The following is a 20,914-nucleotide window of genomic DNA, read 5'->3' as shown; positions in this document are numbered from 1 at the left end:
TCAATCGTCCAACCAAAGGCTGACATCTATATCTGGTAGAGAGGAACAGGGCCTGAATTCATTCATCCTGAAAATGTATAACAATATTAATAAAATTAAAGAGACCCGGCACAAAAATTTTATCCCGATAGGGGTCGCTAAAATGTAAGTAAGGAATGTTTCATAAAACACACAGTAAGTGACACTAAAGAAAAATCCTTTATAAACATATTTACTTTAATATAAATTGATATCTAACTTGAATATTATCCATGAATGTAAGATAAATTGTTTAATCAGTTGATAGACCTATATGTACGACATGGCGTTTAATGCATTCAGTTCTCATAAAGATCACATTAATCTATGATATACTAACGAAGTACAAATTTATATTCATACATTTACGTCTATTATTTTGTATGAATTATGAATCATGATGTTATCGGGAAATATTCTATTTCCTTGTGTGATATGAGGTCGATCGTGTTTGATTCCTGATAGTATACTTGGTAGTTATCTTGCTATATGCCTTGTTCCTTTTAAGGAATCATTACTATATTGTAACTTAGATTGACCCAGATTTACGTTGTGGGAATATTCGATGAAACGGCAGATACTTTCCTTCCAGAACACTCGGTCTTCTTGAAACATCAAGAAAACTCTTTGTAAGTCTATTGTCTATTCATATTTTGTCCAAGATTCATCAAATTATAATCCAAACTGAAATTCCATGAAAGCTATGACAAAATATGAACAAAAGAAAAATTTACATGGAGACTCCTGAAAGTATACAAGGAGAATGCGACCAGGTGTTCCGGAAGAGAACGTAAGCGTCGTCAGCTTTATCGACGACACCCACAGTATAAACAGCAATGGAAACAACAATCAAAATAATATCGTCCAGCTTCATAACTTACAAATGAATAGAATACTTCTCAATGAGATCACTATGACGACCATAGGATTTCCCAATACATAAGTAAAACTTAAACATTTTTATTATCTACCTTGGTATTCTGAATATGTTTTCTTGGATTTGCTCAATTTCGAAAAACTGACAGAAGACTTTGCCTAACTTGAATTCGTTGATGTTATCCCTCTGCTCTGAAAGAATCAAAAGCAAACAATCAGTTAATTGTTATGACTGCGATATATTCACATAACGGTGTTAATTCGTTCATTGCCAATCAAATAAGATATAATGGAGTGTCTGCGAACACAAACTACCTTTTAATAAGAAATTTAATGTTGGAATTGATCTTAAAGTACTGGAGGATAAGCATGGCATGTTGTTCATATCATTGTATATATCAAACTGCACATATAAACGTATTTGAATTAATTCTACTGTAAATGCCTCCCTTTGAAGCGGGACACCAGTTTTAATTGTTATTACATGTTTTGATGGTATCATTCATTTTTTTATCATAGCTGATTACTGTGACCCGAATAACGACGACGGGAAATAATCAGCCACCTTTACCTCAGATGGTCAACAAATCAAAACGGATTATGTAAGCTGCTGCAATCTTCACTTGTATTACCTTGTGTTAACCCTTCCAATGTAGAACGCTCATACCAGTACCGATCGCCTCGTTTCAAAGCCTGGAATTGCTTCCCTAACAGACAAGCGAGGGTAGGGCCCACGTGACCATCGCTTACAGGAGTCTCCGATAACAAACCGGCGAACAAGTCAATGTCGTTCACATCACTACAATGAATAAAACACAATCGAATCATTCTATGACAAGCCCGCTCAGCAAACTGTTGCACCAAGGCGTGTGTGTGTTTGGAGAAACGTCAATCTACTTGGCATTTTGCTGACCTACGGACAAGGCTGAGAAATGGACTGATATTTGTGGTAGCATTTATAAAATAAATACCAATATGCTGCATAAAAATCAATATGGTTAGCAGATGCATTTGCATTTTCATTTTCGATTTTACATCATAACTTGCTATATCATAATTCATCTTCTAGTACTTTCATAACTAAGTCGATGTGTATTCTGTTAATGTTCTAATGAGTGGGCTTTCATATGCTTTTCCTGCTGCCCAAATCCTTCAACAGTAACGTCCTAGCAAGAAAAAGTATACTGAAAAAAATCATAAAGATACGAAATCACGCATTCTTCATCTCTCTCGCATATCTTGCATTATTTGAGATATTCATATTACCATTATCAAATTTTTTATCATCGCGTCAGAAAATGCTAAAAAAAAAAGACACACTTTTTGGTGGATTGTCTTTCCTGCAACCTAATGTTGTTGTTGACAGATGTAGGGTTGAATGACAACGCCAGTGTAAGAAAGCGTATAAGTGTGACGATAAAACGAGTTTTTTTTTTTCGGAACACGTAGCAGAGAACTGAATATTTTCAACTATGTGCGGGGTATAATGATAACTCCGAAGTGTAATGTTTATTCATCTATGACCCAACGCGTACGCCTGTACTTACTTAATAATACTGAATTAGATAGTTTGATAATTCCTCCCCCCCCCCCCCCTTTCTTTTATGATTGCTTTAGAGCTCTAGTATTCCTGACCATTCCTATATAAAAATAATACACAATAGCCCCATATATTCAAGATGACCATGTAGTCATCGGAACGTCACACTCTAATCTTCTACTGGGTTTGGTATGGGAAATTCTATTTTATTGACTTTACAAAGACGACGAAAATGTTGCAAAATAACGAAGAAAATATGATATTTAAAAACATATTGGTGCCATACACTTGTCACACGTACATTTCAAAATGAAATAGAAACTGAATGAAGAGATATATTGCAGAACCTTGTAAAATGGTTAAGCCCTATGCTTACGTGTCCTAACTACAACATTAGGTTTATCATTAGTTTTGATTGTAATGCTTGAGATACCTACTCGTATGTTTGTTTCAATTGTTCTATTAAAGAAATGTCGTGGTCTTCAAGGGTTTGGAAGCTATCAGCCACGCTCAATTTACAATATTTTCTATATGCATTGTAGCCTGGCAGTCCATGTTCGCGACCTCTTTGTATGTTAAGTGCAGCAAGGTCAAGTCCGAATGATGTTTTTTCTTTTAACAGATGATTGTGTATAGCTGGTGTAGCATATCTGAAACAAAATAGAAAATTTAAGCAAATATATTTTGTGTCAACTTGGTTTCAATTCCATATTCTGTAAATGTCCCATAGACTTATGAAAAGGTATCAACAGATATGGATTTAACATTCATGTTTCCCATTTAATTACAAGAAATAAAACACACTTTAATGTAATGACTGTTTCAGAATCGTTATTGACACAAACGGTAACATTTAGTGGACTTTGAAATTGGTTTGCATAATAACTTAGACAAAACAACAAAAAAGTGCAAATCGGTAACATTAACATATTTATCACTAATATGAATGAGGTCGAAAAGGACCGCGTGATAAAGTTAATTCTATTGATTATCATTGTATTGCTAACGTGCAAACTGATGCCATGATATCTTTCCTAATGCTAAATTTATAGCAGAGCCTTGTGCACGTATGTTGTTGGTAAAAACCGTGTTTATTGTTGGTAAATACTTGTAAATTGTTGTTGTGTTGGACTTTACTTACGCGTCCGATCTTTTGCAAGGTGCTCTATGGACCCAACCCATCATTTTATTCAATTTGTCCTTGTCAAAAAGTAAATCTGGTCTAAAGAAGTGGTTAGAGAGGTCTTCCGGTTTATAAGCGTCCTTGTTACAGTCATCCAGCATTCTTAATAGCCCATCAACTAGTGTGTGGCCATATCGCATGGCGGCTGTACTGAATTGAACCTGGATGGAAGGGTTCTGATTACTTCTGTAAGGTATGAATAACGAAATGACAAAATAAAATGGTTAACTCTCAACTTCATATTAACTGCTTCTTATACAAAGTAGATTTGATATATCTTCTCTCGGTATGGGTTTAATAGGAAGTCATAAAAATATGAACGAATCCTGTAACAAATTGTTTATCAAGCCACTTTGTTTGCAAACTGTCATTCTAAAAGTTGTCATTCAGCTCAAGTCAAGAACAGTTGCAAGTGAAACGAGTTTGGTGTCAAGTTTCAAATTCGTATGAAACTTAATTTGTTCATGTGATCAGTCTTAAAACTAGGTAATAGAGGAAATTTTTAATAGGAAAATCAATATACCATTTCCTGAAAAATAATTATTAAAAAAGTATTTATATAAAAATCTGAATCCGATCTGATTAAATCATGACTAACAACACAAAAAATAACGTGTCAACAAAATCCAAACTCAAATTCAATAAACCTGGAACAAAATAAGAACCAAACGAAATATTTACACGGAGACTCCTGTGTTCAGGAAGACTTAGTGTCTCCTGCTTCATCGAAGACACCCGCCATGGTCAAACCATGTAGGTAATGACACGTGCTCTAGTGAGAACAAGTTATACCAAAACGAAATCAACAGGCAAATAAACTAGCATCAAACACGTCCAGCTTCATATCGCACAAAGGAATAGAATATTTCTCAATGACTGTAAAACCTCCCAACTAAATGACCTGACCATACAGATACATGGTACTAGATTTACTTTACCGAAATATACACCACTAACTCACAGTCGTTCGCTCTTCGATACGATAAGTTGCCATTTTGTCTACACCACTGCATGTACGTTTTAAAACTCTAGATGCCTCAACACCGAAACGTATCGACTACTTTTTCCATAAGTAGCAAGTTACGTTTATAGATTGGTTTCATATGTATTATTAAGAGAACAGTAAATAAATGCACGGTAGCTGTATATTAATCTACAGTAATGTAAAGTAAGACCATGAACAAGTTATACAGTTTCCAGTACGATTTAACTGGGCTAATTGTCATGTGCTGTGTCCAGATTATGACATTCGGTGACCGCAAAATCTGTGGCAACCTCTTTATATTGACTTAATCTGGGCTATTGTTTGGACGTATACCCGAAACATGCGAAGAATTAAGCATTGGCCAATATATTTATGATAATATTACACATAAATGCTTGTTCCTAAGGCCAAACATTGACATTATTGATATTGAATTTGGAGAAAGTGAAATTGTCTGAGTTACCACAACGATAACATAGGACGATTTTCTGATTGAAAATGTTCCTAATTAGTTCCGAAATGATAGAAAATAGACAAGGAGAAGGTGTTTTTATATATGTTAAAATAATATTATCGCTTGAAGCAGAACAGGGCTGCAGATTCCCTAGCTGTCCACTGCTTTTAAATGTTTTTTAATACAAAGGAATTAGACCTTTCAACATTATTCAGTGTCAAATTAGAAACCATGCAAATCAATTCTAATCATTTTACAGATCGTCTTATAAACAGTCTGTCATGGTTTGTGGTAGTATGACGTCATACGGAAGAACATAGCAACAACAAGGAAATTGTGTCACCATCTGTGTTCGGTTTGGCTGAGGACTATTAATCAATCTGAAAAAAAAATCTGTTACAAGAAATAAAAGTATTTTTATTAGGTTAAAGGTAGTAGGAAAGTTTACATTAACTGCCTTTCTATTGATAACAAGTACATTATCATATAACCCTTTCTTAAATGATTTTGTGGTGTCTTTTGAGTCAATCACAATCATCAAATCTTGATTTGTAAACCTGCTTGTTTGTTTAGATGCCTACACGTTCTTCTTACCGGTAAGGGTCCTTGCCGTCCAAGGTAAGCTTGTACTTGTCCATGGCCTTCTTCCCAAGCACCTCAGGTAGCCAGTTGTTGTAAGTCACTTGCTGCATAATTGCGCCGATGATCTTCCTAGTCTTTTGGTATATTTCTTCGTCATCGTCAAGGCCTTCTTCCACAAAGCGATCCGCCAAATAATTGTGGAATCGAACAAAGGCCAAGTGTATTGCTCCAAGGTGGGGGTTCTCGTTCACACGTATATCACCTTAATATATAAAAAAATATTAAAATACATTTAATTGCTTCAAAGTCTTTCAAATGGTTTGATTGGTTGAATTGATCAAAATGTAGAAAGTCATCAGAGTTGTTATGAGCGCCCTTCAAAAAACGTTATGGAATCTGTTGCCGAGCTTTGACATACCAAAGTACTGAGATGGTGCTGATAATAATAATATGATGTGACAACGTTGGGTGCCGTGTTATCGAGGTCAGTCTATAATATTTCAGCGTAATGACACTAACATAGAGAAGAATTACCAAAACGTGATGATAGCACTTTTATGATTATGAAATACTTAACGGCTCGTCAACACAGAATAGGTCGTTAGGGCCATCAACCGGTAATACACACAGCGATCCAAAAGGAAATAACAAACAAACTAAAAAGTAATAGACACATGCTAAAAATGTAAAAGATTATATTATCACAAAAGATAAAAATAGTTAGTCATAATCTATAGTACAGACCAACATCTTTCAGATAACGTAGAATTTTATTAATCTCAACAGTTTCTAAAAGGGTCTTTAGACTTGCAATGTTACGCTTAAAAAATGTCTCAAGTAGACAGGTCAATGCAGTCCAATAAAAATGTTTAACGGTGAATGGCTCTTAACATCAGATGCACCGAGGGTTATCTTCGCCTTTCAACATTTACAAAAACGTAAGGTATAGGCTTTACGGAGTGCAATTTATTGTTAGTAAATTGATTCCTTTCCTCCTGCCGCTGAGCTGTTAACAATTGTTTGATAAACGGTTTAAAATCAGTAAAATGAATTTAAAAACAACAAGTGGTAGCGATAAATCTTCTTTTGCGGTATGATCTTCTTTTTCGTTGCCTGGTATTCCCATGTGCCCAGGAGCCCAGCAAAAGACAATGCCACAGAGTTCATTACCATTAATTCTTTTTTCTGGTACCAAAATTTCATCTTGTTAGATTGCATCTTTTTAAATTTATTTTCACTCCAGATATTTGGACCAGTTTCCTATTTCGTACTTATAAATATAGCTTCCGGAAAATTAGTATCCACCTCCTTAGTTTAACTGCATGTTTTAGAGATGTTATCCACTTATTCCTTAATTAGATTAAACGATGTCTTGCATGAAAATAACAGTAGTATTATTTTGTAATTCTTTATTTGAGTTTTCTGTAATGACAACCTGCGTAGCAGTTTGATAACTATAAATTCAACTTCAAAATCTATTTATATATTTATCGTAAATTGTACATTTTAATGTATATGTATCATATGTTGTGATGTGACTTTCGAACAAGACATGCTACAAAGCTGACAGGAAGCATGAAGAAATATAACGTAGATCTAGTCAGAGGCTAGAAGACAGGAAATATGATGAACACTTAAGTAGATACAGTGTGAGAAAAGGCCGACAGGAAGTTTGACCTTTGGTCACCTATAAAAGTATGAGACAAGGCCAGTAAAAAGATTGAACAATACTAAGGTATGTCTTTTATGAGATAAGGATGATAGCAAATAAAACAAATGCTAACGTAGATAAGTCATTCGACAAGGCCGACAGAACGTTTTACCAATACTGAAATAGGTATGGTATGAGACAAGGCCGACAGGAAGTAAAGGAAAATTCAACGTTTTTAGAGGGAGGACGTACAGAAAGATTCCGTACTTACCAGCGTAAAAGCAGTGCTTAGACGTTCCAGGATCAAGCAGACAAGAACTTTCAATGTTTGGAGGTAACAGGTCATCGCCGTCGACCCTCAGTCTACCTGTAACACAAATTAACTGAACATTAGTGGTACTTTCTCTCACCCTTATGCAGGTCAATAATTTCAAATAATTGTTTACCCTACATTCACATATTCATTTACTGCTCGTGAGCTCTTGTTCCTCTAGGCTAGCCGTAACCTTTATGCTACAGTTTACAATGTATAAATGCTGATGAAGGTTTCTTTACAATTCTAAGATGTATGGAAATTGTTTGAGATATTTGGGACCCTCCCTTTATTTCTTGACATTCATTTCAATCAATATTGAATTTTTTTTTTTGCCTCCTTGTATCAATGACCTGTAATAGAAGGAAGATATTAACCACTATGACACAGTCTGATTCATTCTATGGCTTTAATGTACCTATTTCTAAAATGCACGGAAAGGCGCGATTCAGTTAACAAACACAAGGCTTGCAGAGCTTTGCAAGGACGTTAGACCATAACTAACCAAGCAACATAGACAAAGGAAAGTAATCAGGTTATAACCCCGTTTATCTCATTTTGTAATAGAATAGTGAGATTATATGTCTTGTTCATGTAGAGCTGGAAGAAAATAAGATAAAAGGAAAATTGGTCCTTATTTTGCGCTCGGAATTTCCAAATCTCTGAAAATCCTTGATTCTGAGCCATGTTTAATATAACATCGATATTCCATATAATATCTATCTTATATGATATGGTCTAAACTTTGTTCGTGGAAGTATGACTGTGTGTAAGGGACGCTACCATATACACAAAAAGCAATAATTAATTAACTAGGTACTGCGCAGTTTTGTTGATATTTTCTGTTATTTCACCGTATGGCCATCATTTTTATGTATATTTTCTGAATGTCTGTTACATTCCGTGATGTATTGGTTAGGTCTCCGTCTGGTATGTTTTTAAGGTTAATAATGTATGCATGTTTCATATTGTAGTGATCTAGGTTGCATTACTGTGTATCGCGGAACATTTTGAATTTGCCGCTTTTATGTGTATGCATGTGAACTAGTGCGCATGTCAACGCGGAATAAACGAGAGTCTTCACGGTCAGACATTGTTGTTGCGTTGCTTGTTTCTCGTGGTGCCAAACGGGACCCACAACGCCTTGCAGACGAGGTAATATCGTCGCGAGGCATCACAATATGGATATAATATCCTCATGGTTTAATAGAATTTAATTAAAAGCATTTGAAAAGATGTTTTGATACAAATTCTACAAATATAATTTGAAATCATCGTATCCAAAATGCCGACATATATTAATTAATTAGAAATACAATATATTTTTTCCTCTATTAAAACAACAAGGAAAATAACATGACCAAATCTAGTATACATTGTATTAATTGTTCTCTTTATTTCTATTCATCTTACGGAAATGATAATCATTGCGACAGATGAGAAAGTCAATGAAGTGTCAATGGTCAGACTTACCATTCTTGCCAGATCTTAGATCAACAGCGACTTCGTCATCAGAGCCATAGACTTGCGATGCATCAATGAAAGCCGTGATACCATTAATTTGCTCTCTTACTCCTAAAACATAGAATTCGTATATCAATCTGTAGATATATCTTCAGTTTTAAAACTGAATTAATTAAACAAAGATGATCAGATTCTGTTTTACAATTATATTAACCTGTCAATATCAATCAGTCATGTCTCCCACGTCCAAGTCTACAACTTCCGGTTAAGCACCTGTATATATTCTATATTACCATGCAAGAAAGAGATGTCTTATCCTCACTGAAAGAGTGGATATTTCTTCTGTCCGAAGGGGTAGAATTACATCTCATCTTTGGATATACAGATCAGGCGTCTATAATTTTAGGGTTTTTTATGTGTTGCAGAAAGCATGACGTAGCCGGGATACTATTTTGAAAGTGATTATCAAGTCGTGTGTTTTTTGTACCTTTGAACTTAAACACTTTGAGAGTGATTTTGTCTGCGATAGTGTTTAAACGCGACACTACTGTAAGTTGGCTTTACTGTATCCTTGGTGGTGTCTAGATTTTATTCCTCTCCTTGCAATTATATATTTCAATAGCTTGTGTTCTTAAGACATTGCAATCACGATATGACGTCGCACAATTCTGAACAAGGTAGATTTATCCACTAAATATTATGAATGTAGGCAAAAGCGAGCTTCGACCTGGGCAGATAAAAATACAAGAGGCCCAGTATCCTTAACGGTCACCTCGGTCACCTGAGTCACAATGCTTCTTGTAACATGTCATAGAAATAGTTTTGTTAAAAAAGTAATATAACTTTAATTATGTTGTGCACATAACGCAAATGTAGTTTGTGTATATGTATTTAATTGCAGTCCCATGCTAAGGCTTTTAAGCAAGTTAGAACTAAAAGGAGTGACACTCAAGAATTTTCCTATGTAAAATCGTCCAATCAGGAACATTAGAACATCTTTGAAATTTCAGTCAATTTGATCAATTTTTGGCCCCACCCATCAGCCCCAGAGGTCAGTAAAGATCAATATGTGCACCCCGGCAAACAGTCAGCTTGTACTTATATATATATATATATATATATTAAAGTTTGGACTATTTCTGAAAGAAAATAAATACATTATGCTAAAAAATGTAATTTTCCTATATAAAATATAGTAAATGTTAGCCCCTCCCCAAGGCCGCATTAAATTTGGAATCATGAAACTTACAATTTTTATAAAGCACCGTAAAGTACTTCCATCCATGAAAAATATTTGAGTTTACATTATCTGGTAATTGAGAAGAAAAGTTTTAAAATCTCAGTCTATGACCATTTTTTACCCTGCCCAACAGCCCTTGGGGAGTCAATATGTGCATCTCATTAAACTGTCACATAAATCTAATAATCCTTCTCTGGTTTGAACTATTTCCAGTAAATAATCAATGTTCAAAATTGTTATTTTCCTACATAAAGTGTAGTAAACTTTACCTCCTCCACTGGTGGAAATGCGAGATGCTATGGTGAATTTTACAATTTCGGTAAAGAATCTGATGGCCTTTCCATTCATGAAGAGAACTTGAGAAACTTTCAAAGATTTAATATTCCGATATTAATTCCACATTTGTACTTCCCTATTAACTAAGCCGGGGGTAACAATTACCTGGGATACATGGGTTTGCTGTAGTTGGTAACGATCGCACTAAGTCCATACAGGTGGCGCCGAACTGTTTGTAGTGATAATCATCAGGGCTTATGGGAATAACTGAACACTGATTTTTCCTGGAAAATAATTAATATAATCACTTAATATTAAATGAAGAAGCAGTCATTTTTGTATAGAAATAACATCAAAACTTGGCATGTTCCTTAGATTGTGTTACATACATGTCACTCCTCTCCGCATCGTACGATTCGTAAGAGACGTATAAAGTTTAAAAAATGATATTTTCCCTTCTTCTTTTCGTTCTTTTTACACATTCTATCATATTTTGGAAGACAAAAATACAAAATACCTACATGCAAAGTATGCCCCTGAACACTTTTTGCTGAAAAAAATTATAATAGGTTCGTAAAAGATTACGTAATGAAATTTGATTGCCTTAAAATGTTGAATATTGTCTAACATATAAAACAAAGTTACCTCAATTTCCACTCATTGTTTGGCAGCGAACAACAAGCCACAGTGGTTCCAAATAAACCTGCAAGAACACAACATTTAGACTAAGGTGTCAGCTGTATCTCTGTCTTTTACATTGCCGTATAGAGACAACAATAAAACGCCGATATGTAACCAAACATTTCATATTAAAGTTTATTGAAATATGGTAAAATAAGATCTATAAAATAAACAGTACAAAAGACCCATGTCTTCCCCTCCATAGTAAATACTACAATTAACTAGCATTAATCTCATCAAACTGCACCTCGTGTATGGTATCAAAACATTCTTAATGAGGTAGAGACATGTATTCCATGCCACCTTGCTATAACCTGTAAGTCATTTTTACCGGCAATTGTTGGCATCTCTACTAAAAAACCATTACATATACGAAAACTTTCTCATCAAATATTTCATGAATATTATCTAAACTTTATTTATTTTACAACAATTTGGAAATAAGTAATGTCAATTTATACTAATTATTCTTCTTTGTGACCCGGATGTAAACGCATGAGGGGCCGTAGTGTTACTGCCTGAACGCCCTTCAATAAGGTTGTCTTGATATCTGGTCCAACGTACATGGTATTTGAAAGAATTTGTTTGATCAATCAATCAATTTAATCAGTTTTGCGTTATTCGAAAAGGTTGAAAATTGACTAAGAAATAATTTTCTCTTATTTCATAAGCAGTAAACGATATGTTACATCTAGAAACTCAAAATGTAGTAAATCACCAAAAAATTGACCAAAACCGTCACTATAGTATATCGAAAGGAATTTCATAATGTTAGTGTTCATAATTATCTCCCATTGCTTAGACGAGCTTTAAAAAACAAGTTACTAACTATCTGTCAAGCTAATAGTTCCCCTATTTCGTCCTACCTAGGAACACGAAACAACGAAAACATATAAGACTTACTGAAGTTTCATCTAGCAAATGCTGATACATATCCCAATTTTGTTTTGATGGTCTTTATAATACATACCAAATATAAATTTACACGTTTCGATCACTATCATCTCTGTTGTCATAAAAGTTAAACGCAAATACACAACTATGTACAGCATACCTACTGCTGGTTTCCATAAACTGGCAAACGTATTACAGAAATTAAATTCATATATATACCAACAAAATTAAATATTAAGCGTCTACAGATTTATCATATCCTTTGACAAAGATTGGGAAACAACGCTGTATTTCGTTAAGACATATAATACAATTGTAACTCGAAATCGATAAAACTAGGGCAGACATTCCGTGCAGCTATAATGACACGTTCTACAAATGAGTGTCGAGTTAAAACAACAGAACCATTGTGCACACATACTACAGGAATATAGTTAAATAAAAATAAATAAATAAAATGAAACACCTTTAGTCATTGGGGTTTCTGTGATATCATGGTCCAAGAACTGGCCCCAGACCGTCATCATCATCGTCAAATCCAGAGCATAAGGTGTTTCGGGATCACTCTCGTTATACAGCACTTTGACGGACACATCTCTTGCACTTGGTAAAGGAACCTTATTCACCCCTTTATATCTTGGTTCATTAACATCTTACAAGAGAAAACAAAATAAAAATATTACTTATATCATTTTAAGTATTGGAATTGCCAATGCTATTTTTCTCCAAAACATAAATATCACTCTCCACTCTATTCACTAGGAGGTCAACATTGCATGGCATTTTATTAATAATATAAAACGTTCGTTATGGCTTTTGTTCGATTTCCAACTACTCCTGTTGATTAAAAAACACAGAAAACTGACAGTTTACTTTGGTTTTGTTTTTATCATTGGTTTAGTGATGATGGAGGTGATTACTGAATTTTGAAGCCATTATTCATTATGTAAATTTATGGAATTCGTGGAACTTATGGTGTTTTACATTCATTTCAACAAAATTTCATTTTTCAAGACATATCATACCAAATACATGTAGCTTTTGATTTTTGCGGGTCATATTTTTGCATTATTCGTTTTAAAACGGTTGAATTGTATTCTAATGATTGAAAATTTCGTGCGCTGGACACAAAAAGTACCTATAATGTACATGTGTCTCATCATTTCATTAAAATGTACCGAGAAACAGTGAAAACATCGGCGCGAAAATAATCGGCCATACAGTATGCATCAACAATTTCAGTCCCTTGCTTTCATGTTGAATGTTACCAATGCATTTCACAGACTTACGTCATACAAGAGAATTCAGTTGGACAAAACAGATAGAAAAATATCTAGTAGTGGTAAAAGACGGATACTCACCATCTTCATACTTAGCAGCTATAAGGCGGATTTGGGGTGTGTGACTCGCTCCATAAGAGGGATTATTCAAATTATTACACGTGCCATTGATTCTTCGGTAAGGTGCATTTTCCTCACTTGAGCAGTCCTCTCGTATTGGACGGTTGCCTTTACAATTCCCTGCCTCATCACTGAAGGCTTTTCTGATGCTCTTGTCCTTCTGCATATTCTCCAAGCTACCGAATTCCCTGTGTACAAAATATTCGGCGTTACAGACATAGGAAAATACTTTACAATAGGTTTAAAATGACCCAAATCATAGAGCCAATTGACATTAAAACAGACTAGTAATTGATGGTAAACAGGATTTATACATACGATAATAAACAGGAAATACAAGAAAATGTATGATACGTTTGAGATTATGAATTATTACCGAAACTGTATATTACATCTGGTAGTTGATACATATGCTTACCATAGAGGTTATTATTTACTGAAACCCTGAAGGGATAAACAAAGCTGATTGGTTGTCTATACAGCAGCAAACGGGACTTCTATCCCTGTCTTTCCTAATGATTATAATTATTAGCAAACGTAGATCTTGATAACGTAAACATTTCATATGCAGCGATAAAACTGATAAAAAGTGGTTTAATGCCTATTGGCGACTACTAGTGTATTAGTAGCTATAACAACTGTACTTATTCAACCATTTGAATAAGAATAGTTAGTATACCATCACACTGGTTAACTATTATGTCTGATCATTAAACTTGGTATACTGGTAAGTCTGACCATCACTCTGGGCTATCTAGTAAGTGTGACCATCACTCTGGGTTACCTAGTATGTCTGAACAACACACTTGGTTATCTAGTATGTCTGACCATCACATTGAGTTAACTAGTATGTCTGAACAACACTCTTGGTTATCTAGTATGTCTGACCATCACACTTGGTTATCTAGTATGTCTGACCATCACCATAAGTTAACTAGTATTTCTGAACAACACTCTTGGTTATCTAGTATGTCTGACCATCACCCTAAGTTATCTAGTATGTCTGACCATCACACTGGGTTACCTAGTATGTCTGCCATCACTCTGGGTTATCTAGTATGTCTGACCATCACCCTAAGTTAACTAGTATGTCTGAACAACACTCTGGGTTATTTAGTATGTCTGACCATCACACTGAGTTAACTAGTTTGTCTGACCATCACATTGGGTTATCTAGTATGTCTGACCATCACCATAAGTTAACTAGTATTTCTGACCATCATGTGACATAATGTGAATTATTTGAATTATTGCTTTTATTGAATGTTTGTTAAAGTTGTGTTGTATACCATTGTATTTGCTGACATGGGTCAGATTATGTATCTTTTTTATTGTTATATGTATTGTAATGTCTTATATGATTCAGATATAAGTATGATTTAATTAATTCATATATTGAGCAATGAAGATAGTAAATATAGTATTTTAGAAAATCATGAGACATATATCCTTAATGGTTTGGTTAGGTATACAGTAAAAAGTGTTCAGGTAAGACATTTCCATATATGGTAATGGTACAGACTGACTGTGACTGACCTGTCCACTGACACGAGGTAGGTAAATTTGTTTGGGTAGAACACAAGAAAGGTTAGGCATGATTTTTACTGGGAAGTTTGGATTTGTCGGGCAGTACAAGTTTGGGTTTTGGAGGGAACGGCTGGTTTTAGTATTTCAGAGAGATTTGAATAGCTTGGTATTAATTCTACACCAGTATTATTGGTAAGTAACTATTCTTTCCAATATTGTATAATATTATGTATTTCAAGTAATTTATTGTCTTCCATATGTAACAATGAATTGATTATAATATGTTCTGTAACTATTATCTTTGAAAGTAGGATAATGTAGTGGTTAATGTCTATATATATAAATGTACATGTAGCTCTATATACAAGTTGCCACTATTAATTCTTATTTTATGTCCTTTTTGGGTACTATTGTTTGTATGCAGTGTGTAGAGAGTAAAGATCTAATTGTGGTTATCATTGATTTGTAGAACAGATTAATAGGAATGGAGGTGTAATTCAAAATTGTACTCCACGTACCTCTGCATCATATGTAGGGCGAGTTATGTTATACATGTACAATGTACTAAATATGTATTTTCTTAAAATAATGTAATTAAGGAGCTTGATATACCATAACACTGTAAAGATAATTATAAGTTCAATACTTAGATGATTATCATTAATGTAATTAGATTTGTAAAGTATATAATTATACTAAATACTTGCTCTGTAATTGGTATACATGTATTTTGTACTTAGTGTGAGTGAGAGTTATGTCCCTTGGATATTTTATTTTTATGGTACTTTTTGTGTATAACACAATAAACCGATGATACAATGAAAGGTCAGCAGTTTTGTCATTTTTTGATATCTAATATCTGATTTGAAATCAGACTTGATACCAGACGATTCGTCGGTGTTTCCGTCTCAGGTCAACCGTGAACCGAAAGTGGTACTACAGACTTCTCAAACTTTTATTATGTTTTGTTGAGACGGTGTTGATGCATTCCAGGATATCTTCACCATTTTCTTCCCAGGATAATTTGGACATTTGCTGTTATTTATATTTAATCAAAATAAATGAAATACTTTGTGACAGTCCGTGTGTTTACATTTTATCTTTATTCAATATTGTGTCAAGTGCATTATTCCATTTCAAATTTGCATTCGTTGATTGGATTGACTGTTCATGCTTCGACTTATTTAAATCTTCCTCCACAAGTTGCATTTCGGAATTCTTTTTTATTCGAGTAAATCAGCTCATTTTGCGTACATATTGTAAGAGTTTAAGCAGATTTATTCACATAAAATGCATATAAACAAACAATGAGGGTAACACAGATCCCTGTTACCAAACTACCGCTCATGAAGACCAAGAAGATTGACCAAACGCTCAGATTTGACACACAGGTTTGTTGGTTAATAGATTTCACATCTGTACCGTTCGCTGGTTTGGGTCAAAAGAGGACGGACGTACCTATCCCAGTAAGAAAGTCACAATCAGGGGCAGTAACTCTGCCCGATATTCCCAACAACATGTCAAATAGAATACTGCGTCATATTATCGAGAGTTATGTTCTCCATCTGACTATAAAAGAGTTTGGGTTACAAATATTTTCATGATGATCATATGAACAATTGAAAAGTTTTTCTGACAATGGAATCTTGAATGATATAAAATATAACATACCCTTACATCTTGTACTTACTTCAAGAGAATTTTTGTGGCAAACAAAGCTACCAGGGTTTTGTTCTCATAATCTCCCTCAGATTCTTTGTGATTGTCGTTCAGACCAGCCATCAACGCAGAAGAGGTTCCACCAGCAGGCTTGTCATCACCTGTGTAAAAGAAACAAAAGTACTACATGTATCAATATTATTTAGATCAAACCAGATTGAGAGGATAGCATACATACTATATGGACAAATAATCCTCTCTAGGAATATGAATCGTGTGCAATATACTGTTTATATTAACACTTTCAACAATAACGTCAAAGTGACGAACTTTAGCGTTATGTTGTGGTAAATAAGTTCAGTATGAGGGTACACTGGCATTCATTTGACCAATCCAGTGACAGATCTATAAGTTTGGATAAAAGTTGGGGGCATATCTAAGATTCACATCCCAACATGGAAAAAACGCTTAAGGAGAAAGTATTACCAACCCTTAGATCAAACACTGATCATGCATGATTACCTTCTTCCTAGTACCTGACGTAACATTACAACCAAACGATTAAAAACAACACTTTCAAATATTTATGTTAATCTATCACAGTAAAATGTGACCTATCATGCGTGGTGGATAATGCTTTCGACTCTGGTGAATATCCTCGATTAACTGTAATTAACTAATAATTAGTATTCAAAGTTATCCGTTTAACTCGTATCTACCAGGTAATTTACTATTGATTATGACATTTTTGTAAACAGCATACTCCAGATTATTTCGTGTTGGCTGTAATCAATGAAAATTTCAATTCGTGTTCAGTTGATCATTAAGTTGTTTTTTCGAGTTCATACTGTGTTGAGTGGTTCCAAGATGACTACCAGGTATAAACAGAATGTAAAAGAGATAAATTGCTGTATTATCTATGTTACCGAGTTAAACATATATGAGCATTTCCTGGTTGAGAAACATGTATATACTAGCTCAGAAATGTTATGTTTTTGCCTCGTCTCCGTGCGTCTTGTTCAAGTCTGAATTAAGAAATAGTTTTATACCTGATAAAAAATATTCCTCTCGTAACTTAATTTCCTTAACTAGCTCTTTTTTCGCTTCATCGAAGGCATCCATTGCGTTGTTATACACCGGGTCGTTCTGCATTCGCGTCATGATGTCGACCGGGTCTCCGCTTAACGTTTCAGAAAATCCATCGGATCCCTCTGCATCCACTTCCCTGGTCTCCTCATCAAGTTCTTCTAAGATCTCCTCTAGTTCCTGGTAGAGGTCCGATGTTGGTGTTGACCATACGTTCCCGAGGACCAAGAGAAAGGTCACCAGTAAAACTGCCTCGGCCTTTAGCATCATGCCTAGAAAAAGATATTGTAAATAAAAATACATACATTGCATGTCAAAAGCAGCAACGTTTTCGATGTATTGTCAGTAATTGACTGCCACAGTGATTTACATGAAAGGGATTTAAACACATTTCATTTGATCTTTCACAAGGTCAACCAACTCTGATTACTCGAGAACAGATTTGTTTTAGTACCATCGATATCAGGACGACAAATCGACATTTGTACATTGCACCCACTTTCTACTTTAGTCCCAAGCATTACTTGACCTTCTGTCATTCTGGACTTGCAGACTGAGCAATAGAATTATATGTTCTACCGCTTAGAATGTTGGTAAGAAATTATTTAACTTGGCGTGTTTTCTCTTCTTTCTTTTTAAATATTTTCTGCCACATTTGATATAACATTTTTTTTGGTCATAATGTCATGCCTGCCCAAGCCTGAACGAAGCTCAGCTATATTCCTTAACAGTCAGTGGTGCGATGGCTTATCGTAACCCAAGGTGAAGATTTACAGGTTCGACGCTCTCCACCAATGACTGTTCGCGTTTCTCAGGAAGAAATGAAACGGTCTAAGCTGACGTAGTTATGACTTTTCTTGTTCTGTGTTGGCATGCTTCCCGAAAAATATTTAGTGAGGTAGCAACCTGTTTCCACAAGGAGACCATGCCGACAGGGTGATTAACCTTGATTTGGTTTTAAAGATCTATCAGCAGCCAGGGTCATTTTAGAGCGGCGTACTGACAGAGACCCCCGGCAGGACGCCCCATTCTGTCGCATTAAACTGACAATGGGCATGCCAGTCATCACACCACCACAATGCTGGAAGTTGTGTAGGAAGCAGTTAACGCCATATATAAAGACTCTGATATGTCATGGCAAGGGAACAGAACCCAAAACCTTTCTCACCGACACAAAAGCTAAGCTTAGCTATAACAGGAGGCGGTTCATGGGAGACATTAGGAAGAAGATATTTACAAAAGAAGAACACAAAAATATCAAAATGTAGTCGCCGCTAACGACCATGCAATAGGTGCAAAATTCGCACGCGTTACCTGCAGGACACAAGGGCGATAAACCCCCCAAATAAACACAAATGTTCGAGACACAACCTATTCACGTACTTGTTCTATCTGATCGATCTAAGCAAAGGAGAGGAGAAAAAAAACCTCTGAAATGACCCCAGTGTTAGGCAGCCGCTGATTGGTCAGCAAATTCTAAACATATATATATCCTAATGATAATTATTATTCATAATGTTGATAAAAAAGTCTGATCGAGTTTTTGTTTGAAAGAATAGTTCATATAATCATTCATTCGGTCAATCTTTTTTTTAACTGTAGCTTGAAATCTAAAACGAAGACGAGCTTTCCTCGATCCTGATGTTTAATCCAGTATTTACATGCTTACTAACGCAGGAAACCCCACCTGTACATAATGCAATCTTTCCAAAGACGAAATACTTGCTATTGTGCCTATTAATGAACTTCACAAGAATCCATATAAACAATTTTTTTATTGCTGGCTCGTCTAGCTCTACAGGAGAACTTTTAAAAATTTAACTAACCACCATTCTCCGTATTATAAAATCTGTGTAGCTTCACCATGATACTGTTTCCTCAAGAAGTCTTTGAATTACAAGAAATTTATTGACCACTACTTTCCTATATTCATCAGCCGCTAATCTCGATATTTTCGTACACGAAACTAACATTAACAGCTTTCAACCAAGTTATATAATAAGCGTGATGATTTCCGTTTCCCTGTTGTGAATTTTCCATTTCTGGATAGTTGCATTCTTGCATTCTTAACCTATGGTGTTAACATGTCGCAGTTGATTCGCTATTCATGGCCTGATCTCATGAAATCGTTATCGTGCAAGAAATCGTCAATTGTGGGAACACAGGGTTCCTAAAAATACCATCTGATGAAAATTATAGAGAAATTTTAACAATCATAGCGATCTTATTAAAAAAATAATTCTTTGTGTAATATGAAGCTGAACGAGTGATGGTCCTTAGTTTATCTGTTGGTTCCGTTGCTCCATACCTAATTCTCGTTTAAAAAACGATTGACAAAGGTTTACATAGCGGGCGTCGTCTATAAAACAGGAGACGCTTATTTTTCAGGACCAAATGGTCTTATTTCCCTTGTATTTTAAGAGTTGTTGAGTAAATTTTTCTTTTGCTCATATGTTGCCCTTGTTTTTTTTATTTTTGTTTGGAACATGATTATGTTGACATGTTAGTATTTTCTTGGTTTTTCTCTGATCGATCATTGGACATAAAATTTAATTGATAACTTTTGCGACAGTATAGTTCCGATTTGTAAATCCAACATGACATTGGTTTTTTAATAATCCAGTTTTATTGTTCGAACACCCATTAAACAAAAATAACCGTCAGGGTTGAAATATTATAACTAGCTTTACATCCCATCGAATCTAAATAAGTACTAGCGACGATGCGCACTTCATCAGAACATAAGATATGTATTCACATTACATACATGATACAGTAAAAAGTCTGAACATTATATACCTTACGTAGCACACATATGGTGAAGCAATGTATGTTACAAACCGCAAACCAATTAGTTTACCGACTGAGGGACTCGGTAGCTGTTTAGCTGTTTGGAACAATAAGCCTTCATTAATGGATGGAAGAGAAAACATCTAATATCCAATGGACAATTAACAGATTGTGCAATCTATACCGAATATTTGGTTAAAAATTTTAAAAAAAATGTTCCCAAGACTGTTTTTTCAATCATGACAATCACGGGAACAACAGAAGATATATGTTCAAGAGAAAGGAAATATGACAT

At 34.8% G+C, this 20,914-nt stretch overlaps 1 protein-coding gene across 1 annotated transcript; it reads right to left on the bottom strand.

Annotated features, from left to right (window-relative positions):
• Positions 1 to 18,099, bottom strand: LOC132565438 (myeloperoxidase-like). Its single transcript, XM_060230081.1, has 14 exons — positions 17,793 to 18,099; positions 16,775 to 16,904; positions 13,519 to 13,745; positions 12,624 to 12,809; positions 11,228 to 11,285; positions 10,748 to 10,866; positions 9,076 to 9,177; positions 7,561 to 7,656; positions 5,651 to 5,900; positions 3,576 to 3,803; positions 2,872 to 3,084; positions 1,527 to 1,693; positions 990 to 1,086; positions 1 to 67 (listed from the first exon to the last, which is right to left on the bottom strand). Exons 1-14 carry the CDS (start codon positions 18,097 to 18,099, stop codon positions 1 to 3), a joined length of 2,247 nt encoding a protein of 748 aa, XP_060086064.1.
• Positions 18,100 to 20,914: the final 2,815 nt, after the last annotated feature.

Source organism: Ylistrum balloti, unplaced genomic scaffold (genome assembly GCF_031769215.1).
Source record: "Ylistrum balloti isolate Yb309-2 unplaced genomic scaffold, AGI_CSIRO_Ybal_v1 Utg369576, whole genome shotgun sequence".
Taxonomy (NCBI): domain Eukaryota; kingdom Metazoa; phylum Mollusca; class Bivalvia; order Pectinida; family Pectinidae; genus Ylistrum; species Ylistrum balloti.
The sequence above is the reverse complement of the archived record's forward strand: the minus strand, read 5'-3'. Positions and strand labels throughout refer to the sequence as shown.

Bases quoted from the DNA above. Each gene is read 5' to 3' on its own strand.
- LOC132565438 (XM_060230081.1), bottom strand. From the start codon at position 18,099: ATGATGCTAAAGGCCGAGGCAGTTTTACTGGTGACCTTTCTCTTGGTC. The intron at 10,867-11,227 runs GTAACTTTGTTT...ATTATTTTCCAG, and splicing joins AACAATGAGTGGAAATTGAG to GAAAAATCAGTGTTCAGTTA. The intron at 3,085-3,575 runs GTAAGTAAAGTC...ATTTTGTTTCAG, and splicing joins CCTTGCAAAAGATCGGACGC to ATATGCTACACCAGCTATAC.